The sequence below is a fragment of the Mesoplodon densirostris genome, chromosome 12, assembly GCF_025265405.1.
Source record: "Mesoplodon densirostris isolate mMesDen1 chromosome 12, mMesDen1 primary haplotype, whole genome shotgun sequence".
Classification (NCBI taxonomy): domain Eukaryota; kingdom Metazoa; phylum Chordata; class Mammalia; order Artiodactyla; family Ziphiidae; genus Mesoplodon; species Mesoplodon densirostris.
In genome coordinates this window covers 19,838,283-19,861,780 of record NC_082672.1, presented here as the reverse complement: position 1 = coordinate 19,861,780, position 23,498 = coordinate 19,838,283, and the positions used below count along the sequence as shown (strand labels likewise).

Below are 23,498 nucleotides of genomic sequence, written 5' to 3'. Positions count from 1 at the left end.
ACATTTTCCTATCCCTTTAAAGAGTCCAAACTACCTTACCAACACCCGAAGAGATGATGACCTCACATGTCTATTGATTTCATCCACCCACTGATGACAGATGGAACTAGGGGAGATGATCAGAGTTGCTCTTGTTGATACTGGCTCCATTGCAACAAGGCAGTGGGGGCAGTAGAAAGGTTTAATCTTCAGATTCTTCTCTTCATAATTCACACATTTTGCATGCTGCCACAAGTGGCATTTCAGGCACTGAACACGAGGCTTACGGTCTACGTGGTCAACTTCACCACATATGCACTCAAAGTGATAATCGGAGGAATTATAGGGACCCATGATATTAGAATGTGGCATGTCATGACCAACAGGATTTAGAGATTCAGCTTGGTCCTTTGCTGCATGTTTTTGCTTGACTTCAAAGACACATGTACTTTCAGATGTGGTAACATCAGTAACTGCAGAGTCACCGGTAGCTGGACAGTGATCCTGTGAGTTGAGATTGATGTTAAGCTGACGTTTTTCCTTTTTTGTGGATGGAACAGGCTTTTTCCTCAATTTACTACGATTTCTCCTGGCCTTATAGTAATAATAGTAAGGATCATCATCATCATCAGAGGTGTTTGATGGCAAGTATTCAGAATCTGTGTCCTTGCTCCCTGGTTTTCTGGGTTCTTTCTGAATTTTCCTTGGACTCCCCACAGCCTATGAAAAATATTATTTATTTAATTTATTTCAACAGAGTGACATATCTGAAATTAAATGCCCAACTTCATGTGCTTCACATAAAAATCTAGTAGCCAGTCTTTGTTACCCCTTCCCTGAGGAGAATCACTCTTGATCAGTGGTTTTCAAGTTGCTGTAAGAACTCCCCTCCCCGATTTTCCCTCCAAAAGCAAAAGAAAGCTCTACTGCTGTATCATTAAGATTTGGAGTGAACAAAAATTAGAAAAATAAAGGGAGCTACTAATTTTGGCATCAACTACTTAAAATTTACCATCTGCCTAAATCAATAAAAGACTGGTAGTTTATAATACCTAAATATACAAACTAGGGCAATTATAAAAATACCAAGTATTAAAATATAGCATTTAAACAAAGTGAAAATTAATCTACTAGTTACTGCAATTAGCAAATAAGTTCCTTCTTTCGTTCTGCTTTCTAAATGTGTACCCTCCTGCAATTATTTATTGAATGCCAATTCTGTGCCAGGCATCATGTTAGATGCTGGGGATATATATATGAGGAATATTTAGCTCCTGGTCTCAAAGGGGTCTGTTGGAAAAGACACAACAGTAAAAAATAAAATGACGCTATAGGAATGCATAAGAGGGTTATATAACAGAGAGGGGCTGCGATGGGGAGGTAGGTGCCAGCAATAGCTTCCTAGAAGTGATGTCACAGTCAAGGTTGAACAGAGGAATGAATGACATTAACATGGAATGACTGGCATTAACTGAAGATTTTCTTCTTTGGGTAGCAGAAGGATTATTAAAAGCACAGAAGTTCACTGCAGTCTTCTAACCTAGCTGGGGAGAAACTGGTGGAGACTTCCTGCTCTAGGAAATGAACTTTTTGGTCTGCCATTTATTTCACAGTAGCTAAGCCGGTAACTCTACATTTTGAATTGTTGTCATTAGTCTTTTCTTGATTTATGTTTGCCAATTTGTAACTATTTTCTTAAAAGCAAACTGAATTTATTGGCCACAAAGCAGCAGTTTTATAACAAAATATAAACATTTTATAAGGTGATGACATGGGAAAAATAAAAACTTATATAAAAGATTCATTGTATATAAAGAGCTATGCAAATGTAAGGTATCAATATTTTTATAAAGTATGGAACATGCTTTTTTAACTGCTGACAATAACATGAGGGTAAGAAAAGTTATCTTAAATTATAATATGCTTAACAAACTAATTTTATAATTCACTCAATAAATATTTATTGAGCACCTGACATATGTCATGCACTCTTCTCCAGGCTTAATGGTGACCAAAATAAAGTTGCTACTCTGATGGAACTTATATTCAGGAAGTAGAAAACATACGCCTCAGCCGTAAGCATTTTTCCTAATGTTTGTTTCTTTTATCACCAGATTGTAAGAGCTTCAGACAGGTGGGGTCTGTCAACTTATTCTGTAAAGCATCACATAAAGCTACTTAATAAATGCTCTGTTACCTGCTTTTTTGTTTTATCATGTATATCCTCTTCCTTGTAATTCTTTCCCAGTGTAAAAGTACCAGAAAAACCATGGCCTTTGATCTGTTTCACAAGACCTTCAAAAATTAAACATTTCAGCATCCTTTTCAGAAGACTCCTGTTCCGCTGAACGTCATATCTATATATAGAACTGACATACTTGTAGATGGAAAGAATGGAAACTCCTTTTTTTCCATTCATTTCTTTAACAGCTGTCAGGATCATCACACGTGTAGCTAAATGCAAAAGGATATGCTAACTCAGTGAAAACAATTAAAATGAAAAGAAAACTCAGTTAATCTTAATGTGTACTGAGGACCAAGTTAAGAAGAAAATAAATCAAAGATTTATTAAAGATATGTTGTCTGTACATCATCATTTTGAAGAATATGTAATAAAAATTTATCTCAATAATTAATAAATTACTGTAATGGAATAATTTAAGGAAGAAGTACATTAATTTGCTAATCTTACAAATCAACTATCATTTAAAACTACATATAAAAAAAAACTTCTCACAGTTATTTACATAAATGCTACCATCAGCAAGGGAAACATTCATTTGCTAGCAGAATTGAGGTAGCTACTCTTTATCAAAGCCTGATTTAAATTGTAAGCTAAAGAAATTTAAATGTAACAAATTAAGCAAAAAACTGTCTGGACCAAGTCAAACCAAAGAATAAATGTTTATTTTTGTTAAGATAATATGCCTTGTAATTGAACTTTTATGCAAAGTATAAATAACTGTAGAAACAATTATTCATAACAATTACAAGATATCTCTATATAATGATTATAAGAACTAGAACAAAGATCACTGTAAAAAGGTGTTATCTTCAAGAGATTTCATACTTACGGGGGAACTGAACTTTTTCTTTTGGTTCAAATTCCACATTCTGGGTTTTTGTGTTTTTTACATTTCCTCCAGAATAATGTGATGGGATGAAATAATTCACCACTTTTCCCTGATATAAACAACATTAAGTAGTCACACAGTGTTTTGTTTTCAGTATTCTGAGTTGCTTAACAAGACAAACCCTCCTTCTATTAAGGAGATGCAAAAGAGTTATAATAAATTATGACAGAAAGGGCTAAATATGTTATGCACACATATAAACCTTATTTTTTATTTCAGAGTTTACAGCTAGCCATCACTTTTTAAAATTGTACATGTTATCTTAAATTACCTAAATTTTAAGTGTGAAACTTCTGAAATTAACTTTTCAAGCCTTGTTTAAAATAGTAATAACCCACTGAATTTGTAATAGTTCTCAAAATAAATTAAAATTAACACAGCTAATGAACAGAAAATATCCAAAGGAAGTTACCGATAGTTAAAACTGAATACTCCAACTCATTTTCTACAAAGGAAATAGACATTCCCTACTCTAACCCTTACTCAAATCCAAAGGCTAATTTTGCAAACTTTACACTATTAAAAGATCACATAACCACTAAGGTTGTGAGCATGGTGGGCCCTACAGGTAATTACAGTTATGCCTTTAACTAGTGGCCTCATTTCGGCAGGATTAAATAGGCTGATTTCAGATTCCATTATTGAAAAATATGAACTGTGAGCTATATTTGCCTCACTGAAGTTTTTTCTTTTTCTTATAAACTCTAAAATTTGCATTTTTAAACACAATTGTATTTTGGAATAAACACTCAGAGTTTGTTTCATCTAGCAATCTAATTACTAAGCTGTTTATCCTGTAACAAAGTTCTAATTATTGATATTTGACTCTAAGATTTACATATCTGAGATTTGCAGTTTTTGAAAAACAGCTGTCAAAAATATTTAGCAGTAATACGGAGACTTGAAGTAGTGACAAAACATTTGAGGAAGTAATAAAACTTTCCTAAGGGAATTTCTCTGCCAGCTAGAAGGAAGCTTGGTAAGTGACAGCATATCGCCTTCCTAGTTGGTCAATATCACTTTGAAAAACCCATCCAGGTCACAAACATCCCATTTTCTGTGCCTACTTGAAGTTAACTAACAACTAATATAAATCATTAGTTGCAGAGTAAACTGAAAGTGTTGACTTAAGTGCCAAGCAAATGTTCGATATATGATGCTTTTGGAGAACATATGTCCCCACTTTCCCAAGCCCTGTAGTACTCCTACTACCTCAGGAAGAGTGAGAGCATCTTGTTTGACATCTTGTCGAGTATGTGTCAGAATCAGAGCCAAAACCTCTACTGTCTTTCCGAGACCCATCTCATCTGCTAAGATTCCACCAACCAACTGTGGCCCAGCATTTGGGTACTCACGGATGATGCTAAGGAAAAAACAAGAAAAACACATCATAGGAATGAAAGTAAAAATTACACTGTTCCTAAAGAGAACTGGGAGAAATGCATAGAGGCTAAGCTTTTAAAAATTGTATTTTAGGTTGCAACAATTATAATCCCTAGATCATGAATATAAGAACTGTGATCAAAAAACTGCCTGAGCTGACAACTAAAGTCTGCAGAAACAGAATTGGTACTGTCATCATTTTTCTCTTCTATAAATAAAAGGAAGCATGTCTGCCTTCTTTCTGTGACCTTTATGAATCTGTGAATAAAAAAATAAGAATGGCAATAACTACTGATTCACTAGTCATATTTAATGATTCCTAAAACTCTTTGGTAATAGAAATTAACAAATTTAATGAACTGGCCCATAATAAGATGACATTTTTACCTAGAATTATAATCTCTTTAAATATCAATAACTATGCATCTTATTATACTGCATTTATCTACTGAAAAATTACAAGTGCTATTAATTCTATGTCTATCTATAAAAATGTCTAATGAGACCTGGACTTAGTATTCCTTCTTGAGGTGCTGCTGAGGCTGAAGACCTATGCTACCAATCTCATACAGTTTTTGTAATATTTATTTTTACTACCAAGTACATAAAGTTTTGCCTTACCAGCCTGTATATGGATTGTAGTAGAGTTTCAAACCCTCAGATGTAACAATTTCTCGCCATAGGAAGTGCAGGGCGTTTTCTAAAGAAAAATATAATCATAAGAACAAGTTTCTGTTTGTTTTCCTTTCTGCCAGATAATCACATTAAAATAAAAGTGAGTTAACAGTCAGGACACCCTGGAAAGGCACATACACATGGGAAAAAGGCTAGGACTCCTCTCATTCTTTTCTTCAGGTATTATTCTTTAGCTTCCTTTGCTTTGGGCACCAATATGTTCCATATAAACAGGTGACAAGACAGAAAAAGTATAGCAAATTACAGAGGATTAACAGGAAAAGAAAACTAATACATATAACCAAGTCTTACCCAATAAAGAAAATTAGCTTATCCTTTATAAATCCTTCAAAAAGTTACCTGATGTCTTTAAATAACTCAACAGATATATGATACTGGACTAATACATTAACATAAATCAGACCTAACCTTTTATATGGGTCTGAGTGGGAGGAAAGGCTTAACTGAGGAAATAATATCTAAAACTGTAACACTGAAGTACTGAGTTTATTTCAGCCAGAATCGTCCACTAACCCTTCCCTTAATATTTTAAGTTGTTCAAACCAACTGCTAAGTAGGAAGTATGTCTCTCCTCACCAGTGAAATGGTAAGTCATTTTTTGTTACTTTCTTTAGGGATTAATAGATGAAGTAGGAATACAGACACATAGGTTTTATAAAATGAAAAAGCTTAAAAGATAAGAAGCTTTAATTTATGGGAACCAAGGGAACAGAAAAACTACTAAATGACACATGGGATTTAACCAACAAAATCTAGCCTGTGGACAAAAAACAGTGAATCACTGACACATGCACGGATGAACCTCAAAAACATTATGTTGAAAGAGGCCAACTCCCTCCACCCGAGTGTACACACTTTATCATTCCGTTTGTTTCAAAAACAGGGAAAACTAATTTACGGTGACAGTGGTTGCCTCCCGAAGGGGTTGAAGTAGGAGAACTGACTGGGCAATTATGGAACTTGCTGGGGTGATGGAAACACTTTATGTCAGCCCGGTATGATAGAAATATTAAAAGAAACAGGTAAAATTAATCTTAATAGTTGTTTTCATTTAGCCCAATATAATCAAAATATTATCATTTCAATATGCAATCAATATAAAAATTAGTAGTGAGATATTTCACATTCTTTTTTTGGTACTATGTGAAATCTAGTATATATTTTAAACCTACGGCACATAATTTGGACAACCACATTTCAAGTCTCAAGAGGCATGTGTGGCCAGTGGTTACTTTTGAAAAAGTCTGGTTCTATGTCTTAACTGAGTTCCTGGTTTCACAGATGCATAGATTCATCAAAACTTATCAAACTGTGCCCTTAAGGTCTGTGCATTTTACTGTATGTAAGTTACACCTTAATCAAATTCCTTAGTGGAAAAAAATTATTTCATTTTGGAGAAAAAATAATCCAGTCTGTGGTAAACTCTACAGAGCCAACCATTTCTTAAACAAATATAAGAAAAAAAATACAAGAGAGAGGAGATAAAACCTATGGACTAAAAGAAACTTAAGAGACAGCAACTAATTCCAATATATGGATGTTATTTGGTTTCAGGTTTGAACAAACTATAAGAGGGAGAAATAGAGAGAAAGGAGGGAAGGAAGGGAGAGAGATTTGGTGACATTAAGGAATTATTGGGTTTTAAAATGCATTGTACATATGTTTATATCTGTTTAAAAGATCCTTTATCTTTTAATGAAATAAACTGAAATATTAACATAAGACATGATACAATATGTGGGATTATTATTTCAAAATAATTCAAAATATTGGGGGAGGAGGAGCAAGAAGAAATAATATTGGCTATGAACTGATATTTCCAAAATAAAAAGTTAAAAAAAATAAAATTTGTTGGATAAAAAAGTGGGAGAAATAAGAGCTATTCATCACTGATTAAAATAAATCTATACAGGAAGAGTGAGAAATAGTTAACACTTTACTTCCTAGAGTCATGTAAAAATCTCATCTTGTGCCCATGCCTTTAAAGACAATGATAAAGACATGGCACACATGACTCCCATAAATCTACTACTTTTATGAAAACACTGACTAGATGGCGTTTCAGTTTATTATTTATGTTGCGGAGTAAAGAAAATAAATGCAAACCTAGGAAAATTAGATTAGTCACACATAAGTCTCCCACTTCTGTAAATTTGCTTTCTGTCCCTAACATTCATGATTAAATTGTAAAGCCTTTTACATATATTAGGAAGATTCCATCTGATCAGGTTACAAAAGCAATTCTTAGTTGGAAAGGCATGTAAAAAATGTCTTGGTTTTTAAAAATTCCAATCAAGGCAGCCTTTACTTTGGCTGGAAAAATCAGTTTGAACTTTTATGGATGAGGGAACTCATAAATGAATTTCTCTAGATTTCAGTTTTGAAAAAATTTCTTAGAAAATAATTTTGTTCATAGTAACACCCATTCTATCCTATGTTTTCAATATGATTTGTTTACTGATGAATTTCCCCCTACCCTCTCTCTCTCATATAATCCCTCTGATCAATTTGCCTTTCTTTAAGCATCTTATACTTGCCACTAGCAGGGGTGCTTTTGAAATGCTCCTGTTGTAGCATCCAATTGACAGCCTCTCTTTGGTATGGTCTCAACACAGGAGTCAGTGCAGGATGCTGGACATCCACTTGGATGGACGGAGTTTCTTGTTGATGTGTTTTCTTCACAAAATGATAGAGCTCATCAATGTCCTGTCCCTCTGGCTCACTCTCTGAATCTTCCTCATCCTCTTCCAACACATCTGTATATCCAAGAACAAATGTACTCAAAACAACCCCATCCACATTTATAACTATCAGCAATTCTTACTTCAAGAACATACCATGCATTCTTCCATTTCTGGGGCCTTGCTTAGTATGTTTTTTGACTGATCAAAAATTTACCCATCCATCCTTCAAGAAAATTCAACTGATACTTCTTCCATGACATTTTCTTTTGTTTTCCCTGGTCAGAATTAATACTCTCCTCTGTGTTCATGCAATACTCTTATACTTTGGATATAGTAATATATTGCAATCTGTCTGGTAATACAATCATTTGTGTGTATTCATCCCTTCCCCACTGAACTGTAATGCTCTTTGACAGCAAAGGCTGTCTTTTGTTTTTATAGTTACTCAGAGCAGCTAGCACATGCCTTGCCCATTGTAGATGTTTAATAAACATCTGAGGTACTGAATGTGATTATCTTTTGCAGTTTGTAAAAGGATAATTTATTTCACTTTTACATCTTAACATAAAAAAAAATCCAAACACAGACAATTTTTCTATGTCTAATAAGACAAGGATTCCCATTCTATTTCTTATGCTAAAAAGGATAGGTATTTGGTAGCAGCACCAGCAGCCAATTAGGAGATTAAGGGCTTAAGCCATCAATACAAATTTGTAAGAATTTCAGACTCATTTGTTGGGCACAATTGCCCTGTGGAAGAAGATTCATGTCTACAACATGAAAAAAAAAACCTCAAACTCTTGAACAAATTTAAAAACCCCATTAACTAAAGCTAATGATTTATTACTGAAAGGTTTCAAATAGGCCTACACACATTTATAGAACAGGCCTCATATGCTCTAAAATAAAAACTGTACTATAAAATACATAATTTACTATTTTCAATAAAAATTATGTCATATTAAGATTTTCAAAAGTTTACAGTTAATGTGTAGTTATATGCTTGGTTATTTCAGACTGTTAGTATAGGTTTATACTCTAGTATTAATAACTAAACTTGAAGTTTTCCTTTAAAATCCTTTAAGTTTTCCTCTGAAAAGTTCAAATTTTATTATTTTTAGAAGGCAGAATAATGGAATTCTTATCATAACTTTAAAAATTCTAGGTGTACTTAAAAGCATTCCTTCCAATTTTAAAACCAGTGATTTTCCTCCTTTTAAGTCTTTAACATGCAAAATGATCTACTATTATTAGTTATTATGAAGCTTTGCAAAAATATACTGCAGAAACAATTCAATAACCAAGTTCAGAAACTGATTTCCCAAATATTCCAGTATAAAAATGTTCTATAATTTGCACCTGAAATAAGGCTGACCCACCATGAGCAGGACTTGGAGAATTTGAGCCGTTTTTCCAGCAGTGTTGATGGGCTGCATCAAGCCATCCACACTCTCCCTTGGGAACCAATGGCAGACAACTCTGAAACTGCAGTCCTGACCAAGGATACAACATCTTGCCAAGAAACAGTAGCAAAGTTAACTGGTCTTTATGGGAAGCAGGGTCTTGAGATTATTTGTCAGACTGCAAAGGAGAGGTGGAATAAAGGCCAACCAAGAATCTCTGGCCATGACAAAATAAAAAAGCACAGGAATAATGCAAAAATTCCAATCAGCTCAGATCCCTTTAAATTCTGCCTATTGACTCCATAAACATTTCTTGAGTAATTACTATAAGCTAAGCACATTATTAAGCAAATAAAGACAAAAATTATAGAAGTAGGGGTATTTCGGATAAGTATAATTTTGTCATATAGGAATTTTATGAAGGTTTAATTTTTACTACAGTTTTCGTAGCTGTTTTTCCGGTTGTTATGTATAGGATTTGGGGGAAAACCCACAGCTCTTCAGTAGTAGCAATTTTAAAGTTTACTTTAAATATTACCTGGAATAATAAAATTGTATAACTTTTCCATCACTTTCTTCATGAGTTGATTGAACTTTTTCATTCTTGAGTTTGCGTCACTCAGAAAATCTAGTTTTGCTAGGCCACCTTCCAAAAGATAAATTCCAACCTACACAGAATTAATCAACATAAAAATAGTTTTGATTGTACTATACCATTTTTGAGGATATAAGAAAAACATTTAACATCATCATTTTTAAAGGTATTCACAGTATTTACCCCACAAGCACTAAATATATACCTACCAAATCTCCCTTAGATGTTTTCACTTTCAATAACAAATTCATTCTACAAATGCAGTACCTACTATGTGTGATGCACCATTTAAGTAGCTAGAAAAAAAATATTTCCTTAACTGGAACTGAACCTGGGAGACTGTGATGAGAACACCAATTCTACCAACCAAGTCAATGATTTCCCAACTGGATGATCATCAGAATAATCAATGAAGCTGGTTAAAAATGCAGATTCCCCCAGAAGATTCTGATGCACATGACAGGATTCCTAAGCACGGTTAGGTTTTGGAATCCCTATTACTAGATCAAACACTAAAATGTATAGGAAAACAGACCTTGATTAAGGTTATGTAGCTTGAGTCTAGTGAAACAATGTAGTATGAAGTTTTGTAGTCAAAATACTTGAATTTTAATACTGGCATTGATATTTAAGAGCTAAATAAACAAACAAAATTATTGATTTATTCTGACCCAAATGGAGAGAAGCCTATATGAGATAGCCCACTTAGTACAACTTTAAAACTTCCTAATGGTAGATAATCAATAAACACAGTTTCCTTCATTTTCCTGTATTATCCTGAGCTTGATTCCCTAATCACTGAGATTCTCATATTTTTTCACTAAAGAACAAGAATCAACCAGCATTATACAGGAATAAGTGGCAAAGATTATTTTTCACTACTTATATTCTGCTTTGTACCTAGAGGTGGCTTGCTAGAGCAGCAATAAGTGTTTAAAAGTTTATAAAAATTGGGATTAGGGAAGACAGAACAGATCCAGATTTGGTGTGGGGGTGGGAGAAGTAGACAGAATACAGGCATACAATCCATGAATTCTTACATACTTGTTATCCCTGAGCCACAATTTTTGGCACTCACTATCAGCAAAGGGAGGGAATGCTTGGTTGTATAGGTAGACTGTTCAGGGAAGAATTAATTACAATCCAATGCTTCTAAATTTTCTCCGTGCCTTCTGTCAATTCTGAAACTATAAATGGGGCTATCAATATAATTGTTTTTTAATGTGAGAAATGTATAACACAGTTTTCAACTGAACAGAGGTGAATTTAACATTTTAGAATTTCTTTTCAAGTTCTAGCATGAAGGCATATAAACCTGCTTCATAGTTTACAAAGTACATTTACTTACATTACCTCACCCGATTCTCAACACAACTGTATGAGGTAAAAAGAATGAGTACTATTTACATTTCGCACAAAAAGAAACTGAAATTAAAGCCTTTAAATGATTCACAAAAAGTTACTTGGCTAGTGAATAGCAGAGCCTGAAATGAATGGTAAATTTATTCATTCATTTACTGAAAATCTGTTTAGTACATGGTATTTTACTGGGCTGTGAAGATTAAAAACTTCATAGTCTAGTGAGGGGGAAAGATATAAAATGTAAGTACACTACAGGTGACCAAGGCAAAAATAAGCATGCGTGTTAGATATTATGGGGGAAGAGCATGTAACACCATCCATGGAGTTTAAGAAAGGATCTCCTCAGGTGAAGTAAACTCTGAGCTGAACACTAAGCGATGACCAGGAGTTAGGAGGGATGAGGAAGGAACAACCCAGGCAGAGGGAAGTGTGAGAGCAAAAGCAGAGATGCAAAAAGACAGCAGGGTATCTGCAAGAAACAAAGTAATTTGCACTTTCTGGGACAAACTAAAAAGCAGAGTGATTAACAGTTGAGGCTGGGGCTTCCCTGGTGGCGCAGTGGTTGAGAGTCTGCCTGCCGATGCAGGGGACACGGGTTCGTGCCCAGGTCCGGGAGGATCCCACATGCCGCGGAGCGGCTGGGCCCGTGAGCCATGGCCGCTGAGCCTGCGTGTCCGGAGCCTGTGCTCCGCTCCGCAACGGGAGAGGCCACAGCAGTGAGAGGCCCGCGTACAGCAAAAAAACCCCCAAAAACCAAAAAACAGAAAAAACCCCATGGATGCCAAACCATAAAGGTAAAAAACACAAACAAACCACACACACACACACCAAAAGGGAAAAAAAAAAAAGAGTTGAGGCTGGAGAAGGAGACAAAGGCCTATCCAAGGAGAGAGACTTATATGCCAGATTATCATTAATTCTAGAGGCAGTAAATAGACTAGAATTCCATTTGCATTCATATCATACCAGCCCAGAGACAAAGGAAATTGAAGGAGTTGAAAAGGCAATAATTAAAGGATTGCTACAGGAAGAGAAAGAGATAACGAGGACCAAAACAAGTCACTGAGAGTAGAACTGGAAAGGGCGAATCAGGAAGATGCTGAAAAAAGAACAGCCTGAAAATGATTAGCTATAATATACATTTTTTATAGTTATTGAATGTCCCAAATAAAGTGTACTCTGACACTTAATAATGAGAGGCTTATTGCTGGCTTTCCAGACCTTCCTTCTAAGTTAATTTCAAAATGGGCTGTCTGATGCCGAAGAACCTTAAAAGACACTACAAAAGTTGCTTACCTTGATAATGCGATTTCCTTCTGGTTTTTGGTAAAGTTTTATTCTTTTCTTCTTTTGCAGCCAGCCCAAATCTTCTAACATTTCACCACTGAAGGATGATTCCACTTGAATACCTTTGTCACAAATACTGATTGGCTCGTTGAGTCCTCTTTCTTTTTTCTCTATATCTTCGCATTCTGAATGAACATAGACCACAAACTGATAGCTCGACTCTGAACTCATCAGTGTAAAACTCCTTTCAGAAAAATTTTCAATTAAACTCTGTTCAGGAAGAAGCTGAAGAGTTAATTCCCCTAGAAATGCTTTCCAAGAATTATCAAAGTGACAGGGAGAAATCACAATATTCAGCTTTAGAGACAAAGGGGAAAAAATGCCACCAGTCTCTTCTTCAACTGATTTTGAGACGCTCACCACTTCTGAACACCTCTTCGTATCTTTGTGAGACACTTCTTCCTTTAGACTATCATCTAGGATGATGCAGTGAGCAGAAGAGGAGTCCAAACCTGGGCAGGACTGCTCGTCATCACTTAAGGTGAGAGGTTCATTCCTTCTGTCCTCATGCATATTCCAACGAAGCTGCTGTTGCTTTTCCTCATCTACCCTCACTGGAGGAGCACGTTTCCGTCGGCTGCTCATTTTCAAGTTATCTTGGTAAATATGAATTCTAGAAGACAAATGCAACAGTAGGCATTCCAAGAGAGGATTTTAGTATTTAAATACTCCCAGATGAGAAATTCAGCAGAGAAAAATAATCCCATACATAACATGAAATCTTCAGAAACACACAAAGTAATGGATAATTTTTTAAATAAATACAGCTTTGGAACACATTGACTATAATCTCATGTATCATATAAATTCTAATGGTCTTATTGGTCTTTTACAGATAAATTTAATATAGATATTTTGTTGTTTAAAATAAAATAAAATTAAAAATACATTTAATGAGCAGCATGATAGTAAGGTAAATCTCTCAGATATCCTGGAAATGCTTATTTGAAAACTTTTAGTAACATTTAGATTCGTATCATCACCACAGAATTTCAATTTTGTTTTATAATCCCAAAGAGTTAACAAAACTTCACTTGACTCTTCCATAACTTAAAAATCCCTAAAATATATATCTTCTTTTTCAAAAGAGGAAGATGAAAACATATAAATGTATTTCTTTTTGTGCATCAGCATATAAAAAGAATAAGAGGGATAGCTGGGCAAGAAATAAGGTGGTGATGGCAACCAGGGGAAATAAGGCAGAGACAATAAAAGAAGATAATTTAAAAATATAGGGAAAAAAGAAAAGAAAGCTTTGTCAACTCAAAAGAGGAAACTGGGCTAAAAGCAGCCTATATAAGGTAGGCCCTAAACTACGTTTCCCAAAATAATAGCCAATTCCTATACATAGCATAAAACAACTCAGAGAAGTTAAATCACAAAGTCATAATGATGGTTGGTGCCTATTCCAATTTATTCCAACCATGTAGCTGGGAAAAAAAAAAAAAAAGGATGTATAAACAAAATTTGTCTTCAAGTGCAGTTTAAGAAATATTCTCAGAAACAGGAACCCTCTTGCACTGTTAGTGGGAATGTAAATTGATACAGCCACTATGGAGAACAGTATGGAGGTCCCTTAAAAAACTAAAAATAGAACTACCATAAAACCTAGGAATCCCACTACTGGGCATATAACCTGAGAAAACCATAATTCAAAAAGAGTCATGTACCACAATGTTCACTGAAGCTCTATTTACAATAGCTAGGACATGGAAGCAACCTAAGTGTCCATCAACAGATGAATGGATGAAGAAGATGTGGCACATATATACAATGGAATATTGCTCAGCCATAAAAAGAAACTGAGTTATTTGTAGTGAGGTGGATGGACCTAGAGTCTGTCATACAGAGTGAAGTTAAGTCAGAAAGAGAAAAACAAATACCGTATGCTAACATATATATGGAATTAAAAAAATGGTTCTGAAGAACCTAGGGGCAGGACAGGAATAAAGACGCAGACATAGAGAATGGACTTGAGGATATGGGGAGGGGGAAGGGTAAGCTGGGACGAAGCGAGAGTATCATGGACATATATACACTGCCAAATGTAAAACAGATAGCTAGTGGAAAGCAACCGCATAGTACAGGGAGATCAGCTCGGTGCTTTGTGACCACCTAGAGGGGTGGGATAGGGAGGGTGGGAGGGAGGGAGATGCAAGAGGGAGGACATATGGGGATATATGTATATGTACAGCTGATTCACTTTGTTATAAAGCAGAAACTAACACACCATTGTAAAGCAATTATACTCCAATAAAGATGTTAAAAATATATATATAACATATATAGAAAAACAAAGAAAAGAAATATTCTCAGTAATTCCATTTTTAAATAAAATCCAGTCAGGTATTCGCCGAGTCCCCAGTAAGTATTCAACACCGTGCTGTATTTGAGGAGAGGATATAAAAGAAGTATAGATCAAACCATGGTCTTTAATTCAATACAGACGATAAGCTGTGTTTTGGTTTCTTGACGACAAACTGAGCACACAGAGCAGTCTACATCCCTCTACCTCCACTAACTCCCCATCCTTAATTACTCTGCTCCAAATCTAGCCCTGTTTAAGGTAATACAAAACAAGGGGAAATCTCGGCTGACCAGGAGCTTTGAGGTATTCCTAAAGGATGACACAGAGGGAATCAGACTGGAAAGCTGAGTGACAGCGTGAATGTATTAGCACAAAAGATGGGAGCATCATCAAGCGGGCTGCATGCTCAGTGGTGGGGGACCTGGTAGTGGAACCCAAAGTGAGTCCAGGGCTACAGTACAGATAATAGTGGAACAATAAGGTGGAAACCTACAGGCCCTTACCTGCCCTATTTCTCCCAAAGACAAGGTAGCTGTGATGGGGGTATCTATTTTCTGCTGAGAGCGGTGCCTAAACCAGAAAGATGTCCTTTGCCACTGACTAAAGAAAAAAAGGCAGATGACAATGGACTCTGCCTATATGGAGGTCTCACCAATCTCCCATCCTCACTGAATACAACAGAAAACAAGTCTTACATCTGCTTCTGAGCCTCCCCTTAAGCAAACTGTATAAGCAGAGACAATGAAAGGTAAAGCGGGGAATCTGAACCTCAAAGATGAGTTCACAGTCAACAAACATGAAGGGATCTCCAACAGGAATATAAATGAACAAAGAAACTTTCACCCAAACAGACGGAGCAATCTGAATAAGAACTTTATAAAACAGTCAACATCATTACATCCTCAGGGAGATAACATATTGTTTTCATGAAACAGAATCAGAAAGTCATAACACAAAAAGGTGGTTATTAAAAAAACTGACTGGTAATTTTAGGAAAGCAAATTAAATTACTGGATATTTTCGATCCGCAGTTGGCTGAATCTGTGGATGCAGAATCTGCAGACATGGAGGGCTGACTGTATCTTTAAAGAAATGAAGGTGAAAAAAATGACAAAAGCCAAGAGAATTCACTTGTAGACCCACATTTACAAGAAATGTTAAAGGAAGTCCTCACAAAGGAAAATGATATTAGATGGAAATCTGGACCTACACAATGGAATAAAAAGCATTGTGAATGAAAAATATGTGCATAAATATGTCTCTTTCTCTTGTTTTCACAGTTCTTTAAAAGATAACTTAAAAATTTTTTTATTCTGAAAATTGTCAAGTCTACATAAAAAGAGAGAAAAGAGCCTAGTAGTATAATCATAGAGATATACATACTATGTACTATGTTTATGGACTGAAAGAATCAAGATGCCCAAATGTCAATTCCTCAATATTGATCTACAGAGTCAAAGTAATCCCATTCGAAATCCCAACAGGCCTTTTTTTTTTTTTTTTTTTTTGTAGAAACTGACAAGCTGATTCCCAAGAACTAGAAGAGTCAAAATAATTTTGAAAAAGAAGAGGAAAGTTGAAAGATTTAACAATGACTCCAGGACTTACACTGACAGTAGTCAAAACAGTGTGGTAATGATATAAAGATAGACATATAGACCAATGGAACAAAATAAAGTGTCTTGTAATAGACCCACATGGCATGGTCAATTGATTTTTGAAAGAAATTCAAAGGCAATTAGTGCGGAAAGAATATCCCTTTTAATAGATATCTCGGGCTTCCCTGGTGGCGCAGTGGTTTAGAGCCTGCCTGCCGATGCAGGGGACACGGGTTCGTGCCCCGGTCTGGGAAGATCCCACATGCCGCGGAGCGGCTGGGCCCGTGAGCCATGGCCGCTGAGCCTGCGCGTCCGGAGCCTGTGCTCCGCAACGGGAGAGGCCACAACAGTGAGAGGCCCGTGTACCACAAAAAAAAAAAAAAAAGATATCTCTATGCAAAAAAAAAAAAGAACCTTGATTTTTACCTCCCCACATACATAAAAACTAACTTGAAATGGATCATAAACTGAAATATGAAAGCTAAAACTGTAAGGCTTCCAGAAGAAAGCTGAAGAGAAAATCTAAGTGACAGTGGATTAGGCCAAAAAAAAAAAAAAATTTAAATAGGACACAAGAAGCAGAGACTATAAGAAAATGATAAATTAGGCTTTAATGAAATTAAATACTTTGGCTCTTCAAAAGATATTGTTATGAAAATGACAGGGGAAGCTGCAGATGGGAAACAATATTAGTAAAACAAATACCTGATGAAAGATTTCTATGTGGAATTTATAAACAACTTGCAAATCAATAGTAAGAAAAACAACCTTATTAAAAAAATGGACATAAATTTTGAACAGTCTTTTCACCAAAGAGGATCTATACATTGCAAATACTGTAAGCACATGAAAATATCTTCACCATCATCAGTTATTAAGGCATTTCAAATTCAACCCATAAACCACAATGAGAAACTACATATCCAGTAGAATGATTAAAATTTAAAAGACTGAGGATGTAGAAGAACTAGAACTGAACTCTCCAGCATTTCAACAGGAAAAGTCTGTCAATTTCTTACAAAATTAAATATATATTTTCTACACAGCCTATTAATCCCACTCATAGGCGTTTACCTAAGAGAAATAAAAACACAGAATCATAAAAAAGACTTAAATTTGAATTTAATAGCAGTTTTATTAATAAAAGCCTACAACTGGAAACAATCCCAATGTCCATCACCTGATGAATGGATAAACAAATGCAATACTACTCATGATAAAATTGATACATATAACAACATAGATGAATTTTTAACACATTATACTAAGTGAAGGAAGCCAGAAGTGAAAGACTACATAGTGTATGATTCCATTTATACGAAATTCTAGAAAAAGTAAAAATCTAGTGATAGAAAGCAGATTAGTGGTTACCAGGGGCCAGGAAGTGGTAAGAGGTGACTGACAGCAAAGAAGCAGAAGGGAAACCTTTGGGGTAACAGAAATGTTCTACTGGTGATCACATGATTGTACACATTTGTCAAAATTCATCAAATTGTATATATAAAATTGTTGAATTTTATTGCATGTAATTTACCTTAATAAAACTAATTTAAAAAGCAGGACTTCCCTGGTGCTGCAGTGGTTTAGAATCCACCTGCCAATGCAGGGGACACGAGTTCGATTCCTGGCCTGGGAAGATCCTACATGCCTCAGAGCAACTAAGCCCGTGAGCCACAACTACTGAGCCTGCGCTCTAGAGCCCATGAGCCACAACTACTGAAGTTGTGGCTCTACCGCGCGCTTAGAGCTCGCGTGCCTAGAGCCCGTGCTCCGCAGCAAGAGAAGCCACCGTAATGAGAAGCCCACGCACCGCAACTAGAGAAAGCCCACGCGCTGCAAGGAAGACCCAATGCAGCCAAAAATAAATAAATTAATTAAAAAAAAACTAATTTAAAAAGCAAAGACAAAAAGGAGGTGCAGAAGTGATTTAAAAACTGTAAGAGAATATTAAGAATAGCTTTATTCTAATAAACTTGAAAAATCTAGATAAGATGTGTAATTTACTAACAAAATGTAATGAATAAAACTGGTCCAATAAATAGAAGATCTGAATAGAACAATAACCATAAAAGAAACAAATAATATTACTTATCTGCCTAAGATCTACCTCATTTCCTTGTTGACAGAACCTTTCTCTTACTTAGGAACACGTTGGCCTTGTGACTTAAAAGAAGAGTGGTTTCCTCCACAGTCTCAAGGAAGTTGTTTGTGCAGTCCAATAAGGATACCACTAGCTTCCTGTGGCAATTCAACTTTAAGTTAAAAAAAGATTTGAACTCAGCTCTTCATTCTCACTAACCACACTTCAAGAGCTCAAAAGCCGTATGTGACTAGTGGCTACTGTACTGGACAGTGTAAATATATAGAACACTCTCATAATTGCAAAATGTCTATCAAACATTGCTGGTCTAAGTCAGTCATGAGAATTCCACTCCCTCAACCAGTGCTTGGTTTATGACTATGCAGGTGGTGATCTATCTCTGACTATAGTTAACTACTTTTCAAGCATCTTATCGCCTCTATTATCTTGGATAAGAGATAAGAATAATATAGGAAGCCCTTAATAACCTAAGTGCTTCTCTGTGTCCAGTTCTCCTCAGAGCACAGGTTGGAATACTGGAATTGGGTCACTCTGCTGAAGTTAGGCTATACCAGTTTATCAGTTAGCTACTGTCATAAATATGCTGTATAACGCATCACCCAAAGCTCTGCCGTGAGACAGCAATAATTTATTCTCACAGATCTGCAGGTTAGCCGAGGGTTGGCTGATCTGGGCTAGGTTTCGGGAGAAGCAGCTTGGCTCTGCTTAATGTAGCCCTCATCCTTCTCCTGGGACCAGAAAAAAAAAAAAACCCAGGAACGTTCTTATGGCAGTGACTGAGGTGTAAGAGTACAACCAAACAAGTATTTTTCTGTATTTGGTCAGGGTAAAACCACTAAGGTTCCACGGGCCAAAGCAAGTCACATTGATGGACTCAAAGTCAAGAGGTGGGGGCATATATTACACTTCTTTATCGGTGGAACTGCTCATGGCAAAGAGCGTGGATATGAGGTAGGGGATGGGGAGGGAACTGGGCCAGTTACACAACCTATCACACCAATCACAGTAATATTAGTAACATGGTAAGTATGGAACCATTAATTCTAAAAGCCCCCAAAGCAACTGGCTAAAGTGTCTCACATCTGCAAAGCGATCTGGTTTACAGGAGAGAATGTGGGCTTTGAAGTACTATCAATAGATTCTAATTCTAGCCTTGGCACGTACAAATTATCTAGCCTCTTTGTGTATGTACAAGAGCACAGCAACAGAAATTTAGCACATATTCAGTAAGTGGTCGTTGCTATTATCATCACCCCGAGAACACTATAAACTATATTTTACAATAACCGAACTTTAAAGTGGCAGGATGGGGGACTACAGATCAGTGTGTTTCAAATTTGACTTACATTAGAATCACCTGGAGGAAAGTTTAAAAATCCTGATGCCTGGTACTACCCCAGCCAATTAAATTATAATCTCTGGGGCAGGGCTCAGGCACTACCTCCATTATTTTTTAGGCTCCCTAGGTGATGCCAGCATACAGCCAAGTTTGAGAAACCTCGTTATTGTTAGCAGCTGCCTACTAAAATCCACTTCTTTCTTTCTAAAGCATAGTATAGATGGGAAATGTCTGCTCAACGGGTGCTGCATCTCTAGTAATCCATGACCATTTTGAGCCAATCAATTGCGAAGAGAGGCTAATATGTGCCCTTTCTCTTACAACAGTCTCGTAATAGAGATATTATTGAATCAGAACACATTCCTTCAACTCTCTGTTCTTTTCTCTGGTAAGGCTCATCCAGTATCTTTTAAGTGATATATACCACTATAATCTGCACATTCTTTTAGATGTTTGCTTCCAATCTGATTCTTCTAATATTATAGAAGAATTTGTCAATTACAATGATAAGTTGAAGAAAAATAAAGACCAGGATTTCTAGCAAGGCTCTTGTTTTGTTCAGTTCTCTACTGAGCAAACATTCATGATCTGCCTTCCCTCCACCCCACCATCCTGTTTTGGTTGACTCTTTTTCTAGCAGACCTCTATCTAGGGATAACTCTTGAACCAAAGAAGATAATATTTGATCAAAGCTACTTATAACCATAATGTTAACTGGTAGCTAATAAGTCAAGTACTGGTAAAATTCCATATATCTCTAATCATATTCCAATTCTAAATCCTTCTCCTTGTTTTCCTCATACCAGAGGAATCTCATCTTTGATGATTCTGCTTCTTCTTCCTCCCCCTTAAATATCAGTGTTTGGGTATAACATGATTATATGCAGTTTTCTATATGGACCACATTTTTACTGTCCCTCACTTAGATGTAAAAAGTCTTTTGCTCGAAATGCCCTTTCATGCTTTTCTGCCTATCGCTGTCCTAATCTCCCCACAAAACCTTCCATGACCAGGTATGCTGAGTTAAGGGCCTCTCCTCCTTGATCCCAACTGTTACAGTGTTCTTAACTGTTGGACTTTGAACTACTTGAAAACTGGGCAGGAACAGTATCCTATTCAGCATTGTACTCCCAGTGCCAGGTCAGCGTCAGGATGGAAATGAGATACAAAGTAATGTGAACCAAAGATCTGTAATTTTCTGAATACCCTCTCTCTTTTTAAGGACCTAGGATAGTACTTTACTCATATTTCTTTCTGGAAAAATCTCTCTTAACCATATTCTAAAAGACTATAGGTAGTGTGAAACTACTCCTTACTATTTCTGGCCCAGAATGAGACAAAGAAAACTGACTGACCTGTATCTTTAACAGAAAACAAAGATAGATTGCTAGAAGAGTAAACATAAAATGTTAAGTTACTAAGACAATACAACAAATGGATATCAATTAAACTTATTCAGGTTCTTTCCTCTCCAAATTATTAGCTCTTCATTAAAAGACACATACCAATCCTGAATTACCACAAATCCACGGTAGGCCTGGGTTTAGGCTATTAGGGGAACAAAGAGTATATACATTTGAGATATTGCTGTCCAAGGTAAGCCTTATTATGCAAGTGAAGCCCAATCACTACTGATAAGTGAAAAGTTCTCAGTGACCTAGCATTACCACAATCTTCTTCTGTAGTGATAATTCCAGTAGGCTGAGAGTACTTTCATCTACTGAATTCTAGAACATATGTTAGTCACAGATACTTAGAAAATGCCCTCATAATATTTTTCACCAGCAGATTGTCTCCCCCAAATCTTTCTAGCCTGAACTCTTAATAAAAGATTTGTTTTAATAATCCTGTAAGTACAGTTCTTTAGGCTGCACAAGAAGAGTATATATAAACATATGTATAGCATCCTTCAAAACTAAACTATTTTATTCTCAACTGCCAGCTTATTGGCTAAGTGGACCTTGTAAACTCCAGGAAGTGCCAGCTTTTGCAGTACAGGAACACTTACCCCACAACTGTTCACTACCACACTGCTTCCAGCATGATTACTGATCATAATCAACTAGTCTTTTTGGTGACAGTATAGATATTATGGATTATTTCAATTAATGGGAGTTTCATCATTCTTGCTATCACCCTACCGAATAGTAAAAAATAGCTTTAATGACTTTATAAATAAAAATAAAAATTATTATTTTTTTGTTCCGTTAAAGCCACAAGTTAATTTAAACACAAGTAGGAAAACACCAAACATCTAGGATTTTTACCTCATGGCTAATGTCAAGTCACTTAGAAAAAAGACACAAACCTAGTGGTCATTATTTAATAATACTGTTTATCTGACAGTGACCATCAATCATCAGAAAACACACCTTGGTTCTGGAAACTAGCAACTACCACGGAGTCAAAGTGTACAATGTGCACTGGTGGTTTTGAATGCGAATGTAATTAATATGACTCCAGAGGCAACTGAGAACTTTCAGACTAACTTGGCCTCGGCCTCCCCTTTACTACATTACAACCCCGCCCACCAAGAAGCTAGGCAGCTGCCCAGTTCCAAGTCTCCAGGGGCATATCTGCGGCGAATGGTGATACCCACTCAGTTTTCTTCCGAAAGACTCAAAAGCGGTTCGAGGAGTCTGAAGAGGGCTGTCAGCGCCGATCGCTCCCAGCAGGCCGGGCAAACAAGCTGCCGCGAGGCGGAGGAGCGCGATCACAGCCCTCGAGGCGCTCGAACAAGACACTGCAGGCCCCAGCCCCCGGGGAGAAGCACAGTCTCCTTTCCCACGGCCCCACCTCGTCCCGGGGGAGCCGCGGCAGTGCACGGGCCCACACGTCTGGGATGGGGAAGGGTCGGGGGGACTCGCGCTGCGGCTCCCTTTCTGCCTTTTAGTTTCCAGGACTCCAGAACAACAGAGTCCTCCCTCCCTGCAACCTCCGTCTCTGTGCAGACTCCTTCCGTCCCCGACCTCTGACCCCTGACCCTCCATCACCCAAGCGCCTACCTAGACTCGTTCTCCAAGCCCCTAGAGCCTCTCTGCACCAAGGTCCGGGGCACGCATTCGCCACCCAGCAAACATCCGCCTGAGGCAGGCACGCGCGACTTAGGCTGGTGTGTGTTGCGGTTCCCGGGGGGACCCAGAAACCACAGCTCCTAGGTGCCGGGCGCGCGCTGGAGCGTGGGGTCAAGGTGAACGCGCACGTGGGAGCGCCCCGCCCCTTTTGTCCGGCAGTGGCTTCATGAGTGTCTTCTGCGCAAGTCCACACGGTTAGAGACTCTCGAAAGACACGGTTGAAGTCTCGCGATATCTCGACACCAAGCTATTGGAGAATACAGGATTGGCTGGAACCTTTACGGAGGAGGCGGGGCTCTAAGCGGATTTAGAAGGGAGCGGGGCTCCCGGCTGAAGGAGCGAAGCTCCCTGTGGAAGGGAGTGGGACCAGCTTGAAGCGGGTGATAGATGTTAAGAGTTGTGGCTTTAATAAAAAGCCAGAAGAGAATTCTGCAAATGCACCTTTTAAATTGTTTCCAGAAAGCAGCCACTAATTAATTACGGATGAAGCTTATC

General features: G+C 37.0%; 1 protein-coding gene across 2 annotated transcripts in view; it reads right to left on the bottom strand.

The window, feature by feature from the left end:
* The window catches only part of SHPRH (SNF2 histone linker PHD RING helicase), an 88,405-nt gene extending 65,313 nt beyond the window's left edge, over window positions 1–23,092 (bottom strand). The window contains exons 1-9 of one of the 2 annotated variants that reach the window (XM_060114747.1): window positions 22,935–23,092; window positions 12,533–13,196; window positions 9,818–9,947; window positions 7,730–7,948; window positions 5,118–5,196; window positions 4,326–4,476; window positions 3,054–3,162; window positions 2,177–2,433; window positions 40–699 (exon numbers count right to left, since the gene is read on the bottom strand). In XM_060114747.1, the coding sequence (XP_059970730.1) occupies window positions 40–699; window positions 2,177–2,433; window positions 3,054–3,162; window positions 4,326–4,476; window positions 5,118–5,196; window positions 7,730–7,948; window positions 9,818–9,947; window positions 12,533–13,168 (2,241 nt within the window). In that variant the 5' untranslated portion in view covers window positions 13,169–13,196; window positions 22,935–23,092. Of the gene's footprint in view, window positions 1–39; window positions 700–2,176; window positions 2,434–3,053; window positions 3,163–4,325; window positions 4,477–5,117; window positions 5,197–7,729; window positions 7,949–9,817; window positions 9,948–12,532; window positions 13,197–22,528; window positions 22,889–22,934 lie in introns of those variants that run through there. The other variant, XM_060114748.1, reaches the window with a different exon arrangement.
* Between the last annotated feature and the right edge of the window lie 406 nt (window positions 23,093–23,498).